This window comes from Dendrobates tinctorius, unplaced genomic scaffold (assembly GCF_039654945.1).
Source record: "Dendrobates tinctorius isolate UK_male_01 unplaced genomic scaffold, ASM3965494v1 ptg000093l, whole genome shotgun sequence".
In the NCBI taxonomy this organism is placed as follows: Eukaryota; Metazoa; Chordata; class Amphibia; order Anura; family Dendrobatidae; genus Dendrobates; species Dendrobates tinctorius.
The window spans coordinates 18,722,778-18,741,163 of NW_027361761.1; the positions used below are offsets into that span (position 1 = coordinate 18,722,778).

The 18,386-nt window shown below is 47.8% G+C and overlaps 1 protein-coding gene across 1 annotated transcript in view; it reads right to left on the reverse strand.

Annotated features, from left to right (window-relative positions):
• Positions 1 to 18,386, reverse strand: part of LOC141098593 (cytochrome P450 2C5-like) — a 164,327-nt gene that overhangs the window by 36,778 nt on the left and 109,163 nt on the right. The window contains exon 8 of the mRNA XM_073586511.1: positions 15,179 to 15,363. Within this exon, the coding sequence (XP_073442612.1) occupies positions 15,179 to 15,363 (185 nt within the window). The remainder of the gene's footprint in view (positions 1 to 15,178; positions 15,364 to 18,386) is intronic.

The window sequence follows — 18,386 nt, forward strand, 5'->3', positions numbered from 1 at the left end:
CTTGTAGATTGTGTGAGGCCCACTGATATCTGAGCGCTATGTGACATGCTCGATGGCACAGCTGCCTGTGACCAAAGTGACGAGAGGATAATGGAGATTTTGAATCTCTGCGTACACTTTTGGACACTGGACACTTGTGGATTGTGTGAGGCCCACTGATATCTGAGCGCTATGTGACACGCTCGATGGCACAGCTGCCTGTGACCAAAGTGACGAGAGGATAATGTAGATTTTGAATCTCTGCGTACACTTTTGGACACTGGACACTTGTGGATTGTGTGAGGCCCACTGATATCTGAGCGCTATGTGACACGCTCGATGGCACAGCTGCCTGTGACCAAAGTGACGAGAGGATAATGGAGATTTTGAATCTCTGCGTACACTTTTGGACACTGGACACTTGTGGATTGTGTGAGGCCCACTGATATCTGAGCGCTATGTGACACGCTCGATGGCACAGCTGCCTGTGACCAAAGTGACGAGAGGATAATGGAGATTTTGAATCTCTGCGTACACTTTTGGACACTGGACACTTGTAGATTGTGTGAGGCCCACTGATATCTGAGCGCTATGTGACACGCTCGATGGCACAGCTGCCTGTGACCAAAGTGACGAGAGGATAATGGAGATTTTGAATCTCTGCGTACACTTTTGGACACTGGACACTTGTAGATTGTGTGAGGCCCACTGATATCTGAGCGCTATGTGACACGCTCGATGGCACAGCTGCCTGTGACCAAAGTGACGAGAGGATAATGGAGATTTTGAATCTCTGCGTACACTTTTGGACACTGGACACTTGTGGATTGTGTGAGGCCCACTGATATCTGAGCGCTATGTGACACGCTCGATGGCACAGCTGCCTGTGACCAAAGTGACGAGAGGATAATGGAGATTTTGAATCTCTGCGTACACTTTTGGACACTGGACACTTGTGGATTGTGTGAGGCCCACTGATATCTGAGCGCTATGTGACACGCTCGATGGCACAGCTGCCTGTGACCAAAGTGACGAGAGGATAATGGAGATTTTGAATCTCTGCATACACTTTTGGACACTGGACACTTGTAGATTGTGTGAGGCCCACTGATATCTGAGCGCTATGTGACACGCTCGATGGCACAGCTGCCTGTGACCAAAGTGACGAGAGGATAATGGAGATTTTGAATCTCTGCATACACTTTTGGACACTGGACACTTGTAGATTGTGTGAGGCCCACTGATATCTGAGCGCTATGTGACACGCTCGATGGCACAGCTGCCTGTGACCAAAGTGACGAGAGGATAATGGAGATTTTGAATCTCTGCGTACACTTTTGGACACTGGACACTTGTGGATTGTGTGAGGCCCACTGATATCTGAGCGCTATGTGACACGCTCGATGGCACAGCTGCCTGTGACCAAAGTGACGAGAGGATAATGGAGATTTTGAATCTCTGCGTACACTTTTGGACACTGGACACTTGTGGATTGTGTGAGGCCCACTGATATCTGAGCGCTATGTGTCACTGCTCGATGGCACAGCTGCCTGTGACCAAAGTGACGAGAGGATAATGGAGATTTTGATTCTCTGCGTACACTTTTGGACACTGGACACTTGTAGATTGTGTGAGGCCCACTGATATCTGAGGGCTATGTGACACGCTCGATGGCACAGCTGCCTGTGACCAAAGTGACGAGAGGATAATGGAGATTTTGAATCTCTGCATACACTTTTGGACACTGGACACTTGTAGATTGTGTGAGGCCCACTGATATCTGAGCGCTATGTGACACGCTCGATGGCACAGCTGCCTGTGACCAAAGTGACGAGAGGATAATGGAGATTTTGAATCTCTGCGTACACTTTTGGACACTGGACACTTGTGGATTGTGTGAGGCCCACTGATATCTGAGCGCTATGTGACACGCTCGATGGCACAGCTGCCTGTGACCAAAGTGACGAAAGGACAATGGAGATTTTGAATCTCTGCGTACACTTTTGGACACTGGACACTTGTAGATTGTGTGAGGCCCACTGATATCTGAGCGCTATGTGACACGCTCGATGGCACAGCTGCCTGTGACCAAAGTGACGAGAGGATAATGGAGATTTTGATTATCTGCGTACACTTTTGGACACTGGACACTTGTAGATTGTGTGAGGCCCACTGATATCTGAGCGCTATGTGACACGCTCGATGGCACAGCTGCCTGTGACCAAAGTGACGAGAGGATAATGTAGATTTTGAATCTCTGCGTACACTTTTGGACACTGGACACTTGTGGATTGTGTGAGGCCCACTGATATCTGAGCGCTATGTGACACGCTCGATGGCACAGCTGCCTGTGACCAAAGTGACGAGAGGATAATGGAGATTTTGAATCTCTGCGTACACTTTTGGACACTGGACACTTGTGGATTGTGTGAGGCCCACTGATATCTGAGCGCTATGTGACACGCTCGATGGCACAGCTGCCTGTGACCAAAGTGACGAGAGGATAATGGAGATTTTGAATCTCTGCGTACACTTTTGGACACTGGACACTTGTAGATTGTGTGAGGCCCACTGATATCTGAGCGCTATGTGACACGCTCGATGGCACAGCTGCCTGTGACCAAAGTGACGAGAGGATAATGGAGATTTTGAATCTCTGCGTACACTTTTGGACACTGGACACTTGTGGATTGTGTGAGGCCCACTGATATCTGAGCGCTATGTGACACGCTCGATGGCACAGCTGCCTGTGACCAAAGTGACGAGAGGATAATGGAGATTTTGAATCTCTGCGTACACTTTTGGACACTGGACACTTGTAGATTGTGTGAGGCCCACTGATATCTGAGCGCTATGTGACACGCTCGATGGCACAGCTGCCTGTGACCAAAGTGACGAGAGGATAATGGAGATTTTGAATCTCTGCGTACACTTTTGGACACTGGACACTTGTGGATTGTGTGAGGCCCACTGATATCTGAGCGCTATGTGACACGCTCGATGGCACAGCTGCCTGTGACCAAAGTGACGAGAGGATAATGGAGATTTTGAATCTCTGCATACACTTTTGGACACTGGACACTTGTGGATTGTGTGAGGCCCACTGATATCTGAGCGCTATGTGACACGCTCGATGGCACAGCTGCCTGTGACCAAAGTGACGAGAGGATAATGGAGATTTTGAATCTCTGCGTACACTTTTGGACACTGGACACTTGTGGATTGTGTGAGGCCCACTGATATCTGAGCGCTATGTGACACGCTCGATGGCACAGCTGAGACCAAAGTGACTAGAGGATAAGGGAGATTGGATTGCTTTTAAAAAAGCAGTTTGCGGAGCAGTGGGTAAACAGCAATGCCAGCGTGTCAGGAAGCCTTAGAAGGCAGCCCAACAACCAACACCACTGATACACCACAATATAGCCTCCCCTTGCACTGCACACACAGTGACTTGTGTGTTGTGCAGGCCAAATCGCTAGCAGCAGAAGCAGTTCTTTTGTCTTCTTCCCTGCCTAACGCTCTCCCTACAGAATCAGCAGCAACCTCTCCCTATACTAAGATCGGCAGAAGTAAGATGGCGGTCAGCGTGCACGCCCTTTTATACCCCCTGTGACGCCCACCAAAGCAAGCCAATCACTTGCATGCCCTTCTGAAAGATGGTGGTGACCCGTGCCTAGGTCATCACATTGCCCACAGTGCCCGTGGATCCTGATTGGCTGAAAAAGAGCGCAAAACAAACTTTTGAAACGCGACTTTGGCGCGTAAGTCGCCGACCTCGTGGCCGACCTCATCCTAGGGTCGGGTTTCGTTTCATGAAACCCGACTTTGCCAAAAGTCGGCGACTTTTGAATTTTTTCGACCCGTTTCGCTCAACTCTAACGTCACCTGATCCCCTGCTGTGTGTACGGCAAACTCTCCTGCTGCCTACAACTTCTGACTACCTCTGATTTAATATGTTCTCTGATTTGCCCTCTGTCTCCACTCTGTTTTGAGTATTTCCTCCGGCCTACAACACCGCCTGTTTCTGCTCTCAAGTGCCGTCTGCACAATCCACACTTGTTCCTGTGGTACCTGGGTCCTGTAACATCTGCTCATCTCCAGAGATGAGCACGGCAATGTGTCCTGCTTTGTCTACATTCCCACTACTTGTAGTGGAAATGAGGACAGAGCAGGAGACATTGCCTGACTCACCTCTAGGGAGAAGCTGCTGTTACAGAACCCCAGTAACACAGGAACAAGTGTGGGTTGTGCAGACGGCATTTCAGAGCAGCAACTGGCGTGGTTGGAAGCCAGCGGAAATACTCGAAACAGAGTGAAGACAGAGGCCTAATTGGAGTACGTTGACAGTTAGTAGTAGTCTAGAAACAATCGCAAACTGCCACCAAGTAGGCCTCGGCCTACTACCTGATTTTCCCTGGGCTCCGACACCGCCAGTTGGTATTCAGAAGTGCTGTCCGCACAGACAAAACACTCGCTCATGTGTAAGTGGGGTTCGGTAACGTCAGCTGATCCCCTGCTGTGTGTATGGCAAAGTGTCCTGCTCCCTCCACTGTCAAACAACCTCAGATTTACACCTGGCTCCAAGTAGGCCTCGGCCTACTACCTCATTTTCCCTGGGCTCTGACAACGCCAGTTGGTGCTCGGAAGTGCTGCCCGCACAGACAAAACACTCGCTCATGTGTAAGTGGGGTTCGGTAACGTCAGCTGATCCCCTGCTGTGTGTACGGCAAACTCTCCTGCTGCTTACAACTTCTGACTACCTCTGATTTAATATGTTCTCTGATTTGCCCTCTGTCTCCACTCTGTTTTGAGTATTTCCTCCGGCCTACAACACCGCCTGTTTCTGCTTTCAAGTGCCGTCTGCACAATCCACACTTGATCCTGTGGTACCTGGGTCCTGTAACATCTGCTCATCTCCAGAGTTGAGCACGGCAATGTCTCCTGCTTTGTCTACATTCCCACTACTTGTAGTGGAAATGTGGACAGAGCAGGAGACATTGCCTGACTCACCTCTAGGGAGAAGCTGCTGTTACAGAACCACAGTAACACAGGAACAAGTGTGGGTTGTGCAGACGGCATTTCAGAGCAGCAACTGGCGTGGTTGGAAGCCAGCGGAAATACTCGAAACAGAGTGAAGACAGAGGCCTAATTGGAGTACGTTGACAGTTAGTAGTAGTCTAGAAACAATCGCAAACTGCCACCAAGTAGGCCTCGGCCTACTACCTGATTTTCCCTGGGCTCCGACAACGCCAGTTGGTGCTCGGAAGTGCTGTCCACACAGAAAAACACACTCGTTCATGTGAAAGTGGGGTTCGGTAACGTCAGCTGATCCCCTGCTGTGTGGCGGGCAAACTGCTGCTGCCTCCAAATTTTAGCTACTTCAGATTTAAACATTCTCTGATTTGGCCTCTGTCTCCACTCTGTCTCTAGTATTTCCCCTGACCTCCAACACCGCCAGTTCCTGCTCACAGTTGCCTTCCATGCATTCCACACGTGTTCCTGTGTTACTGGGGTTCTGTTACGTCAGCAGATCCCCCAATGTGTGTCCGCCACTGTCTCCTGCGCTGTCCACCTTCCCACTGCAAGTGGTGGGAATGTGGACAGAGCAAGAGACATTGGCAGACAAACATCAGGGGATCTGCTGACATTACAGAACACCAGTAACACAGGAACACGTGTGGATTGGGCAGACGGCTACTGTACGCATAAACTGGCGGTGTTGGTAGTCACGTGAAATCCTGGAAACAGAGTGGAGACAGATGCCTAATTGGAGCACGTTGACAGTCTGTTGTAGCCTACAAACATTGTAAAACTGCCACCAAGTAGGCCTCGGCCTGCACCCTGGTTCTCCCTGTGCTCCAACAACGCTAGTTGGTGCTCAGAAGTGCTGTCCACACAGAAAAACACACTCGTTCATGGGAAAGTGGGGGTCAGTAACGTCAGCTGATCCCCTGCTGTGTGGAGGGCAAAGTGTCCTGCTCCCTCCAAAGTCAAAATACCTCAGCTTTACACCTGGCTCCTAGTAGGCCTCGGCCTGCACCATGATTGTCCCTGGGTTCCAACAACCCTAGTTGGTGCTCAGAAGTGCTGTCCACACAGAAAAACACACTCGTTCATGTGAAAGTGGGGTTCAGTAACGTCAGCTGATCCCCTGCTGTGTGGAGGGCAAACTGCTGCTGCCTCCAAATTGTAACTACTTCAGATTTAAACATTCTCTGATTTGGCCTCTGTCTCCACTCTGTCTCTAGTATTTCCCCTGACCTCCAACACCGCCAGTTCCTGCTCACAGTTGCCATCCACGCATTCCACACTTGTTCCTGTGTTCCTGGTGTTCTGTAACGTGAGCTGATCCCCCAATGTGTGTCCGGCACTGTCTCCTGCGCTGTCCACCTTCCCACTGCAAGTGGTGGGAATGTGGACAGAGCAGGAGACATTGGCAGACAAACATCAGGGGATCTGCTGACATTACAGAACACCAGTAACACAGGAACACGTGTGGATTGGGCAGACGGCTACTGTACGCATAAACTGGCGGTGTTGGTAGTCACGTGAAATCCTGGAAACAGAGTGGAGACAGATGCCTAATTGGAGCACGTTGACAGTCTGTTGTAGCCTACAAACAATGTAAAACTGCCACCAAGTAGGCCTCGGCCTGCACCATGAGTGTCCCTGGGTTCCAACAACGCTAGTTGGTGCTCGGAAGTGCTGTCCACACAGAAAAACACACTCGTTCATGTGAAAGTGGGGGTCAGTAACGTCAGCTGATCCCCTGCTGTGTGGAGGGCAAAGTGTCCTGCTCCCTCCAAAGTCAAAATACCTCAGCTTTACACCTGGCTCCTAGTAGGCCTCGGCCTGCTCCATGATTGTCCCTGGGCTCCAACACCGTCAGTTGGTGCTCGGAAGTGCTGTCCACACAGAAAAACACACTCATTCATGTGAAAGTGGGGTTCAGTAACGTCAGCTGATCCCCTGCTGTGTGGAGGGCAAACTGCTGCTGCCTCCAAATTGTAACTACTTCAGATTTAAACATTCTCTGATTTGGCCTCTGTCTCCACTCTGTCTCTAGTATTTCCCCTGACCTCCAACACCGCCAGTTCCTGCTCACAGATGCCGTCCACGCATTCCACACGTGTTCCTGTGTTACTGGGGTTCTGTAACGTCAGCAGATCCCCCAATATGTGTCCGCCACTGTCTCCTGCGCTGTCCACCTTCCCACTGCAAGCGGTGGGAATGTGGACAGAGCAGGAGACAGTGGCAGACACACATCAGGAGATCTGCTGACATTACAAAATCCCAGTAACACAGCAACACGTGTGGATTGGGCAGACGGCTGCTGTACGCATAAACTGGTGGTGTTGTTGGTCACGTGAAATCCTGGAAACAGAGTGGAGACAGATGCCTAATTGGAGCACGTTGACAGCCTGTTGTAGCCTACAAACAATGTAAAACTGCCACCAAGTAGGCCTCGGCCTACTACCTGATTTTCCCTGGGCTCCGACAATGCCAGTTGGTGCTCGGAAGTGCTGTCCACACAGAAAAACACACTCGTTCATGTGAAAGTGGGGTTCAGTAACGTCAGCTGATCCCCTGCTGTGTGGAGGCAAACTGCTGCTGCCTCCAAATTGTAACTACTTCAGATTTAAACATTCTCTGATTTGGCCTCTGTCTCCACTCTGTCTCTAGTATTTCCCCTGACCTCCAACACCGCCAGTTCCTGCTCACAGATGCCGTCCACGCATTCCACACGTGTTCCTGTGTTACTGGGGTTCTGTAACGTCAGCAGATCCCCCAATATGTGTCCGCCACTGTCTCCTGCGCTGTCCACCTTCCCACTGCAAGCGGTGGGAATGTGGACAGAGCAGGAGACAGTGGCAGACACACATCAGGGGATCTGCTGACATTACAAAATCCCAGTAACACAGCAACACGTGTGGATTGGGCAGACGGCTGCTGTACGCATAAACTGGTGGTGTTGTTGGTCACGTGAAATCCTGGAAACAGAGTGGAGACAGATGCCTAATTGGAGCACGTTGACAGCCTGTTGTAGCCTACAAACAATGTAAAACTGCCACCAAGTAGGCCTCGGCCTGCACCCTGGTTCTCCCTGGGCTCCAACAACGCTAGTTGGTGCTCAGAAGTGCTGTCCACACAGAAAAACACACTCGTTCATGTGAAAGTGGGGGTCAGTAACGTCAGCTGATCCCCTGCTGTGTGGAGGGCAAAGTGTCCTGCTCCCTCCAAAGTCAAAATACCTCAGCTTTACACCTGGCTCCTAGTAGGCCTCGGCCTGCTCCATGATTGTCCCTGGGCTCCAACACCGCCAGTTGGTGCTCGGAAGTGCTGTCCACACAGAAAAACACACTCGTTCATGTGAAAGTGGGGTTCAGTAACGTCAGCTGATCCCCTGCTGTGTGGAGGGCAAACTGCTGCTGCCTCCAAATTGTAACTACTTCAGATTTAAACATTCTCTGATTTGGCCTCTGTCTCCACTCTGTCTCTAGTATTTCCCCTGACCTCCAACACCGCCAGTTCCTGCTCACAGATGCCGTCCACGCATTCCACACGTGTTCCTGTGTTACTGGGGTTCTGTAACGTCAGCAGATCCCCCAATATGTGTCCGCCACTGTCTCCTGCGCTGTCCACCTTCCCACTGCAAGCGGTGGGAAGGTGGACAGAGCAGGAGACAGTGGCAGACACACATCAGGGGATCTGCTGACATTACAAAATCCCAATAACACAGCAACACGTGTGGATTGGGCAGACGGCTGCTGTATGCATAAACTGGCGGTGTTGTTGGTCACGTGAAATCCTGGAAACAGAGTGGAGACAGATGCCTAATTGGAGCACGTTGACAGTCTGTTGTAGCCTACAAACAATCTAAAACTACCACCAAGTAGGCCTCGGCCTACACCAAGATTGTCCCTGGGCTCCAACAACGCCAGTTGGTGCTCGGCAGTGTCTTTGGCACGGGGACTCCCTGTTGCCCAGCCTGGTTCCAGCACGCCTGCTGTTTCCGGGTAGTGTCAAGGTCACTATGCCACCAATCCGTTGTCCTGTCGTCTTGCGGCCGGGTTAGCCGACTCTACGGTGCCTGCAGTTTAGGTGACTCCTATGTGGGCTGCGGGAACTGGCACTGAAGGCTGGATCCGTAGTGCCAATGGGACAAGGACCCCCTGTAGGACTGTGGGTTTCGGTAACTGCGGCCGGCTTGCGGCCTGGCTACTTTGCTTTGAATGGGTACCTTCTGCTACCCACCCGGGTTCCAGCACTGTCTGCTGGTTCTCGCCAGAGACTTTGGCCTAGGTGCCTCCATCTCGGTATCCGAGGTCCAGCACCGTCAGCTGGTCCTTGGTAGTGCTTTCTAGCACAGGTACCTCCTGCCTAGTAACCGTGGTCCAGCACCGTCAGCTGTTCCTCGGTAGTGCCATTGGCTCTTGTAGCTTTTGCTACCCATCTGGGTTCCAGCACCGTCAGCTGGTTCTCGGCAGTGTCTTTGGCACGGGGACTCCCTGTTGCCCAGCCTGGTTCCAGCACGCCTGCTGTTTCCGGGTAGTGTCAAGGTCACTATGCCACCAATCCGTTGTCCTGTCGTCTTGCCGCCAGGTTAGCCGACTCTACGGTGCCTGCAGTTTAGGTGACTCCTATGTGGGCTGCGGGAACTGGCACTGAAGGCTGGATCCGTAGTGCCAATTGGACATGGACCCCCTGTAGGACTGTGGGTTTCGGTAACTGCGGCCGGCTTGCGGCCTGGCTACTTTGCTTTGAATGGGTACCTTCTGCTACCCACCCGGGTTCCAGCACTGTCTGCTGGTTCTCGCCAGAGCCTTTGGCCTAGGTGCCTCCATCTCGGTATCCGAGGTCCAGCACCGTCAGCTGTTCCTCGGTAGTGCCATTGGCTCTTGTAGCTTTTGCTACCCATCTGGGTTCCAGCACCGTCAGCTGGTTCTCGGCAGTGTCTTTGGCACAGGGACTCCCTGTTGCCCAGCCTGGTTCCAGCACGCCTGCTGTTTCCGGGTAGTGTCAAGGTCACTATGCCACCAATCCGTTGTCCTGTCGTCTTGCGGCAGGGTTAGCCGACTCTACGGTGCCTGCAGTTTAGGTGACTCCTATGTGGGCTGCGGGAACTGGCACTGAAGGCTGGAACCATAGTGCCAATGGGACATGGACCCCCTGTAGGACTGTGGGTTTCGGTAACTGCGGCCGGCTTGCGGCCTGGCTACTTTGCTTTGAATGGGTACCTTCTGCTACCCACCCGGGTTCCAGCACTGTCTGCTGGTTTTCGCCAGAGCCTTTGGCCTAGGTGCCTCCATCTCGGTATCCGAGGTCCAGCACCGTCAGCTGGTCCTTGGTAGTGCTTTTTAGCACAGGTACCTTCTGCTTAGTAACCGTGGTCCAGCACCGTCAGTTGGTCCTCGGTAGTGCCATTCGCTCTTGTTCCTTCTGCTACCCATCCGGGTGCCAGCACTGTCTGCTGGTTCTCGCCACAGCCTTTGGCCTAGGTGCCTCCATCTCGGTATCCGAGGTCCAGCACCGTCAGCTGGTCCTTGGTAGTGCTTTTTAGCACAGGTACCTTCTGCTTAGTAACCGTGGTCCAGCACCGTCAGTTGGTCCTCGGTAGTGCCATTGGCTCTTGTTCCTTCTGCTACCCATCCGGGTGCCAGCACTGTTTGCTGGTTCTCGCCACAGCCTTTGGCCTAGGTGCCTCCATCTCGGTATCCGAGGTCCAGCACCGTCAGCTGGTCCTTGGTAGTGCTTTTTAGCACAGGTACCTTCTGCTTAGTAACCGTGGTCCAGCACCGTCAGTTGGTCCTCGGTAGTGCCATTGGCTCTTGTTCCTTCTGCTACCCATCCGGGTGCCAGCACTGTCTGCTGGTTCTCGCCACAGCCTTTGGCCTAGGTGCCTCCATCTCGGTATCCGAGGTCCAGCACCGTCAGCTGGTCCTTGGTAGTGCTTTCTAGCACAGGTACCTTCTGCTTAGCAACCGTGGTCCAGCACCGTCAGTTGGTCCTCGGTAGTGCCATTGGCTCTTGTTCCTTCTGCTACCCATCCGGGTGCCAGCACTGTCTGCTGGTTCTCGCCACAGCCTTTGGCCTAGGTGCCTCCATCTCGGTATCCGAGGTCCAGCACCATCAGCTGGTCCTTGGTAGTGCTTTTTAGCACAGGTACCTTCTGCTTAGTAACCGTGGTCCAGCACCGTCAGTTGGTCCTCGGTAGTGCCATTGGCTCTTGTTCCTTCTGCTACCCATCCGGGTGCCAGCACTGTCTGCTGGTTCTCACCAGTTTCTCAGCCTTCTTGTACCTTCTGCTACATTTCCAAGATCAAGCTTTTTGAAATTGTCTTTGGTAATCCTTATTGATCTTCATGACGATGACCCTGATGATGACGACCCTGAAGACCACACCAAAGAAGACCAGAAATATGACCCTAAATAATAAGACCAAGAGGACAAAGAACATGAAGACAACCACCAAGATACAGAACAAAAGACAGAAGAACAAGAAGCAGAAGAAGCAAAAGCAGAAGAACAGAAAGCAGAAGAACATTAAGCATAAGACAAAAAATCAGCATAGAAGAAATCAAAATTATAAGCAGAAGAAGACTAAGCAGTAAATGGGGGTGAGTCCGTTCCTCCTCGTGGTGCCCCTGGAAAATGCTTGCTGCTGCAGGTCAAACTGAACGCGGACAAATCCTGTTGTAAATCTTTTGTGACAGGCAGAACGTAAGGTGTAATCTTATAACTTTTATAGATAAGTACTACAGGAATGCCTGTCACCATAAGAAAATGAAGAAAAAGAAGAATAGGAAGAAAATGAAGAAATAGCATATGAAAATTAATAATAGCTGAATAAGAAGAATATGAAGAATGGAAAAAAAAAATTAATGGGAAGAAGGTGAAGAAGAAGAAGATGAATAAGGTGAAGAAAAAGTTGATGAAAAAAATGCTACTGCTGCGGATCATGAAGGAGAAAGTATGGGAGAAGTACAAAAGAAGGTGAAGAGCATGGAAGTTGCGAAACATACATATCTGACTAAATATAAAAAAGTTAACATAGTCAATATCTTTTTAACTCCGAACGTCTTGAAAAAAAAAATTGGAATTAATGCTATGCCATGTCATTTGAATAAACCACTATGCTTTTAATGTCTCCTCCACCTCCCACAATACATTTTACATGATTCTTATTTGTTTTCAATTATGTAGAATTAGCCAACAAGGAAATAAAGGCCTTTTTTTAATTCCGATACCGGAAGTCCCATTGACTTGAATGGGACTTCCGGTATCGGAATCGGCGATACCCGATATTTTTTTCGTATCGGGCGATACCATCCGATACGATATTTTTGGGTATCGAACGGTATCACTCAACACTACCGAACATATATTGATGGTGAGACAAGATGAGGCACAAACACAGGCAGAAAATAGACTGAGCAAATGGTGGGGTCCAAACTGTCTAGATAGGACAGGAAAGGAAAGACACTGTCAGCAATTACGCAAAAACCCTAAAAAAATCCAACACGTTTGATGTACAAAAACACTGAGGACACACAACCACACCCCACTATATCAGCATTCTGGTGTGAACTGGCAGCAAAGCAAAAGAGACTAATATAACAGGGGACTGAACAAACTGACACAAGCTGTAATATATGGAGCAGGGTCCAGCATGGCCCCAGCAGGGAGCATGCTGAACCCTCACAGCAAAGCAGAAAGAGGCAAAACCAGATCAGAAGCAAAGGATTAGAAAAGAACAACTTAACTGGCAGATGCAGGATCAGGCAGGAGACAGCAGACCTCAAAATGCATTGAAAGAAACTAATCACCGGCAACAACTGAGGGAAGCTTGCTCACTTATATGCTCCCAATCAGTACCCCCTGATTTCCAATCATCGTCATCAGGTGGTAGACTTCTGTCAACCCGGCCAGCTCCACTGCCCACAGTAACCACCAGATGGAGCCCCGACTCAAAAGTCAGATCCATAGAATTCACAACACTGGGTTTTGGCCTGTGCAGTTACACTTAGGTGAAAAGAAAGGCACCATATTGGGAACCAAATTTGCCCATTACAACCAAATATTCAGTAATTTTTCATTTTGTAATTCTGTTTTTTCTTTTTTTTATTTTTCCTTGAATGACGGATAGTCAGTGGCTTAGAGATTATAAGTGAATTTGGGCCCTCTATTGGTCCTCAATATTAATGCCACTAATACAGCTCTGATGGCAGATGTGTCCACTTTGACAAAAATACAGTGGTGCTTGAAAGTCTATGAACCGTTCAGAATTGTTCATATTTCTACATTTATTTCTACATTTAACCTAATGATTTGAAAACTGTATCAGATATTTATACATCATAAAGGTAGATCTAAAGTACATAATCTCACAAAATTGTCAGAATATTAAACTGTATCATTTTTTATTTATTGAGAAAATGTATCCAATATCACAAGTCTGTGGAGTGCCAAAAGTATATGCATCTTTAGGATATGCAGAAAATTTGAAGGTGAAATGAGAGTTTGGTCTTGCCAATCAATGGGATGACAAGCAGGTGTAATCCCATTAAGTTAAATTTTTAATTTAATTAAGAAGGATATATGAAAGTCTGCTCTTTGCAACATGCTTGTGAAAGTGTATTAGTAAGGCGTATAATAGTCTGCGATATCAGAAAGAAACCCAAGGTCACCTATAAGCAACTAAAGGCCTCACTCATGTTAACTAATGTTAATATGCATGAATTAACCTGAAGGACATGGTAGAATTTTAAAAAAAATAGAGGTGGTAATATCATAGTTTATCAGTTTTTCTGCATCTGGACAATTAACTATGAATTTTATTAGAAAATTCTAACTGAAAATGTCAGGACATTTGTCCATGAATTGAATGTAAAAAGAACATGGGTCATGAAACAAGACAATGGATCAAAGCACACAAGTTGTTCTGCAAAAAAATAGTTAAAGAACAACAAAGTTAAATGTTTGTAATGGTCAAGTTAAAGCCATGTCTTTATTTCTATAGAAATGTTGTGGAGGGACCTGAAGCAAGCAATTCGAGAAAGAAAACCCTCCAACATAACAGAGTTAAAGCTGTATTGTGGGGAAGAATGGGCTAAAATTCCTCTAAGATGATGTGCAGAACTAATTAGCAATTAACGTACACCTTTAGATGCAGGAGAGTCGCACCACATACGATATAGAAAACAAAGGCTCATTTTTGCCATTCTTAGTCATTATAGTGGATCATTTTCCTTATTCAAAAAACAACAAAGTTTAATATTTTGAACTCAGTTGTTTGATTTGGTTCTGTTTATCTGCATTTAGGAGATGTGTGAAAATCTGTTGTAGTTTTAAAGCAAATTTATGCAGAAATATAGAAAATCCGAAAGGGTTCACAAACGTTCATGCACCACTGTAAATTTGGTTTATTGTCCAAGTCATGTTTCAAGGTTCATAAAGGGTCAAACAGCAGTCTAAAGTCTAGAGCAGGGGTGGGGAATTCTTTTCTGCCAAGGGTCTTTTGCATATTTATACCATTCTTCGGGGGCTGTACAAATTGCGATCTAACTCCTCCCACAAGGTTGCGTCCTGATGCTGGCACTAGTGTAATGACATAATCTGTCACTGCATGTGCCTGTGTAATTAGTAGTGAATACTGTGTGCGTGTGCTCACAGAGCAAGAAGAAATTAAAGGGCTGGGGGCTGTCAAACACAGCTGCTGGCCCAAGTACTGCAGTCATCAAAAATCTTCCCGTGGGTGGGAGAAAAGGTTATCAAGTGTCATAAATGGCCTCAGGGCCTGAGGGTCCCAATCCCTGGTCTAGAGGATAGCCACATACTGATGGCCTAAGAGGAACGTGACACAATATTTATGGAATGAGAACATAACTTTGCCTGTAATTAAATCCATATTGTGTCCACATTTCACATTACATCATAAGCTTTATATTTTGTTAATTATGTTTTTCCCTCCATTTTTAAGTTGCATTTTTTCCAGCCTCGCCTCAAACTATGTGCAGAACATTTTTTTTTGCAGCACCCGGTGAATTCAGTGCTCATAGTCAGAACAATTCTATTAATTGTGAAGGATGATTACAGACGATCTCTTCTATTATTACTAAGTACCTCAATAGTTCTTACAAAAAAACAGAAGCTTCCTTAAATTTGAAAAAGTCAAGCAATATAATGATTTAATTCTTACTTTTGGTAGGAAGAAACCGTTCAGTGTGACATCTTGAGTGGTCATATGTGGCAGATTAGTTGGCAAAACATTGGCAAATCTCTGAATCTCGTGAATTACAGCGTCTGTGTATGGCATGTGTTTGCGGTGCGCCATCTGAGGCTCGGTTGATCCGATAACCTTTTCGATTTCTTTTTTAACATTTTCTGTAATCAAAACACAATATTACTTATATAAAGTCTTTTAGTTTTAGTTAAAAGCAAACACATAATACAGTATTTTTAAGCTTCAGTACTGCTAAATATGGAGTGATGGTTTGTAAGCCCCTTCCACCTACCTCTTCTCTTTCTTCATGACATGTGGAATGACCCTTGGAAGAAGACTTTCACACTTATTTTCAACCATTGTGATTGCTATGTGGTAAGCGATTCTTGTGCACTTTTTAACACTTACTATTCTCACAGGCTCTCCATGCATGTGTCGTGACTGTCACACAGTCGCGACACATGCAGCTGCGGAGCCAAACTGCTGATCAGCTGGAGCGATCCAGGAAGCTGAGTTCCTGGGACCCGAGCAAATTTGCTCAACTCTAATTGTGATCAGGTGTGCCCAAACTTTTACATGCTACTGTAGCACTTTTTTAGTTATGCTTCAAACACCACCCATATAGAACCTTGATAGTAACCTGTGTAAGATGTTAGCTTGACCCATGGTAGGGATACGCCACCTGAATGCTTCCTGTTCTGTTTGGAATTGCTACCCAGCTATATTTTAGGGTATGTGCACATTATCAGTAAACACTGCGGGTTGAATGCTGCACACTTGTGCAGCGTCCACCCCACAGCGTCCAGATGTTACAGCATAGTGGATGGGAATTCCAGATTTCAAGATGGAATTTCTCCAGACTACAGCATGTCTATTTATCTTGTGGAGACGCGAGAAGTCATAAAGGGCAAGCTCAGGTCATGTGTCCAATTTGGAGACCCAGAAGTTAAATGGGGCAGACTCATCTGTTAGTACATGGAGAAGTGTGGTCATGTTCTCTTCCACCATGTTGTTGCAATACTGCCTCCTGGAAATACTGACTGTATCAGACGGTTGTGCCAGATATTGTGGTGTGCTCATAAAGTGCTACCACATTTCACCTTCTGAGGTGCTGGCGGTGCCCCAGCTGTGTTGGCGACTTCCTTCTCCACCTCTGCCTTGATGTTCCACTGACCCGCCGCTGTCAGGTGGGAAATGCATTAGTAGTTTTTCTATTGGCATGTGCTTGTATTCACGCATTTTGTGATCCCTCTCCAGTAATGGAATTAATGATGGTACATTGTTCTTGTAACGGAAATCAAGAAGAGTGGCCACCAAGTAATCTGAACTGGTAACAAATCGGGCAACTCGGGGGGGTTCCGCAGGAACTGGAGCATGTATTGGCTCATGTGTGCCAGGCTGCCTAGAGACAATTACAAGCTGTCCTTTGTGGGAGGTATATCATCTGGGTACTCTGCATGCCCTCAGCCATGCAACAGTGATGCCCGTGAGCTCATCTGAGTGCCACCCTGAGTGCCAACCACTAGGTGTCCGGTACGGACCCCAAACTTTTCCGTTCATATTATCTCACCCCTACTGATGACAATTAGTCAGTATAGGAGAAATATAGTTTAGCTCACCATGATTTGCAACCTGGAGGTGTTCGGAGCATGGAAACTTCTGCGCACCCTTAATCATGAGGGTTGATGTGTGCTTTGCAAGGTGGATGGCTGACTCTGTATGTCCCTCAAGCATTTTTGTGAATAAGATATTCACTGTTTGTGGAGCTGGATTTCTCTTCATTTTTAATTACTGTTGTCTGTATCACAAATAAACATTTATAGCCAGGTACTTTATAGATGACTCTGTTTGTGATTGGAGCCGTGCTCTCTCTTGTCTTCATCTAGTCCAGACACCATGATGCCTTTTCACATCCACACCTCATCTCTGCATACTTACCTTTTCTCCGGGTCTGATATTTTCCCTATTGCTCCTCCTTACACAGTTTTTTCTTACATTCTCCCCCTTACTCACCTGACTGTGTCTACATCTATCCCGCCTTGCTACCCATATTGTAGTCTTGAGTCCTGCCTTGCACCCCATGCTCTATTCAAACCCATTCCCCCTTGCTCTCCTTACTGTGTAATCATATTTCCCCTCCCGCTTCCTAAGCTATGCCCACAACCATACCCCCCTCACTCCCCTTACTATGTCTTTAACTTTCTCCCACAATCACTACCCATACTGTGTCCCCAAATTACACCCCCCCACTCCTCACACAAAGTCCCCACATATCTCCCTCCCCTTATTTCCCATTCTGTGTCCTTAAATCCCTCCCCCCCATTACAGTAAATTTTCGATTATTTTCATCTACATAGGAATGCTTACTTCACCAATCTTCTTTGCACCTATACTGCACTGGAGAGTGGTGTCAGAAGGATTATCTGATGACCAGATCATGCTGCTGACATCGCCCTGACCCAGTAATGCTGGCGATCAGAGTTTCAATTGTACACTTGTCTCAAATACGCAAGTGGCATTGATTGGTGGAAGCAAGTATCTTATATCTGTTCTGAACCGGATCAGAAAACTGCTGAATCATACTCCAGGGTTGGCAAAAGCTGCTGCAGGGAAGACACCTTGGACTGCTGCATTTGAGTGCCAGATGATGACCCCATTCTGACTGCACCTGAAGAAAATGTCTCACATGCCCTCCTGATATGCCCCAACAAACTACTTGGCGACAGCAGGAAGTAATGAAGATGGGTACACAATGAGTCCAGCTAGAGATTGGGAGAGCTCATGAGGCCAAGTTTATTCAGTCTCCACCCACCGATCTTGAATGATAGTTACATCTTGTACTGAGTAGTGAGATCTCAGCAGCAACAGGAAGTAGGAGGTTATGGACTGAACTGGGTTGAAGTAGTAGTATTGCATCCACTAAAGACTGTACCAGCAGGTAGCATAGTCAGGGATAGCCAAGGAATCGGTATACAGGAGCAGCAATGTAGTTTTAAGGAGCAGCACGTAGCATACTCAAGAATAGTCATTGGATGGTGCATGGAGCAGTAGTAGAATCTTGAAGATAAGCAGCAGGTAAATAGAAGCTTGACTAGAGGCTGGTTGTTCAATATTCTCACAAGGAAGGGAGTGCAACGCCAGGTTTAAATAGGGTGCTCAATCAGTGTGGAGCCAGTAAGGATCT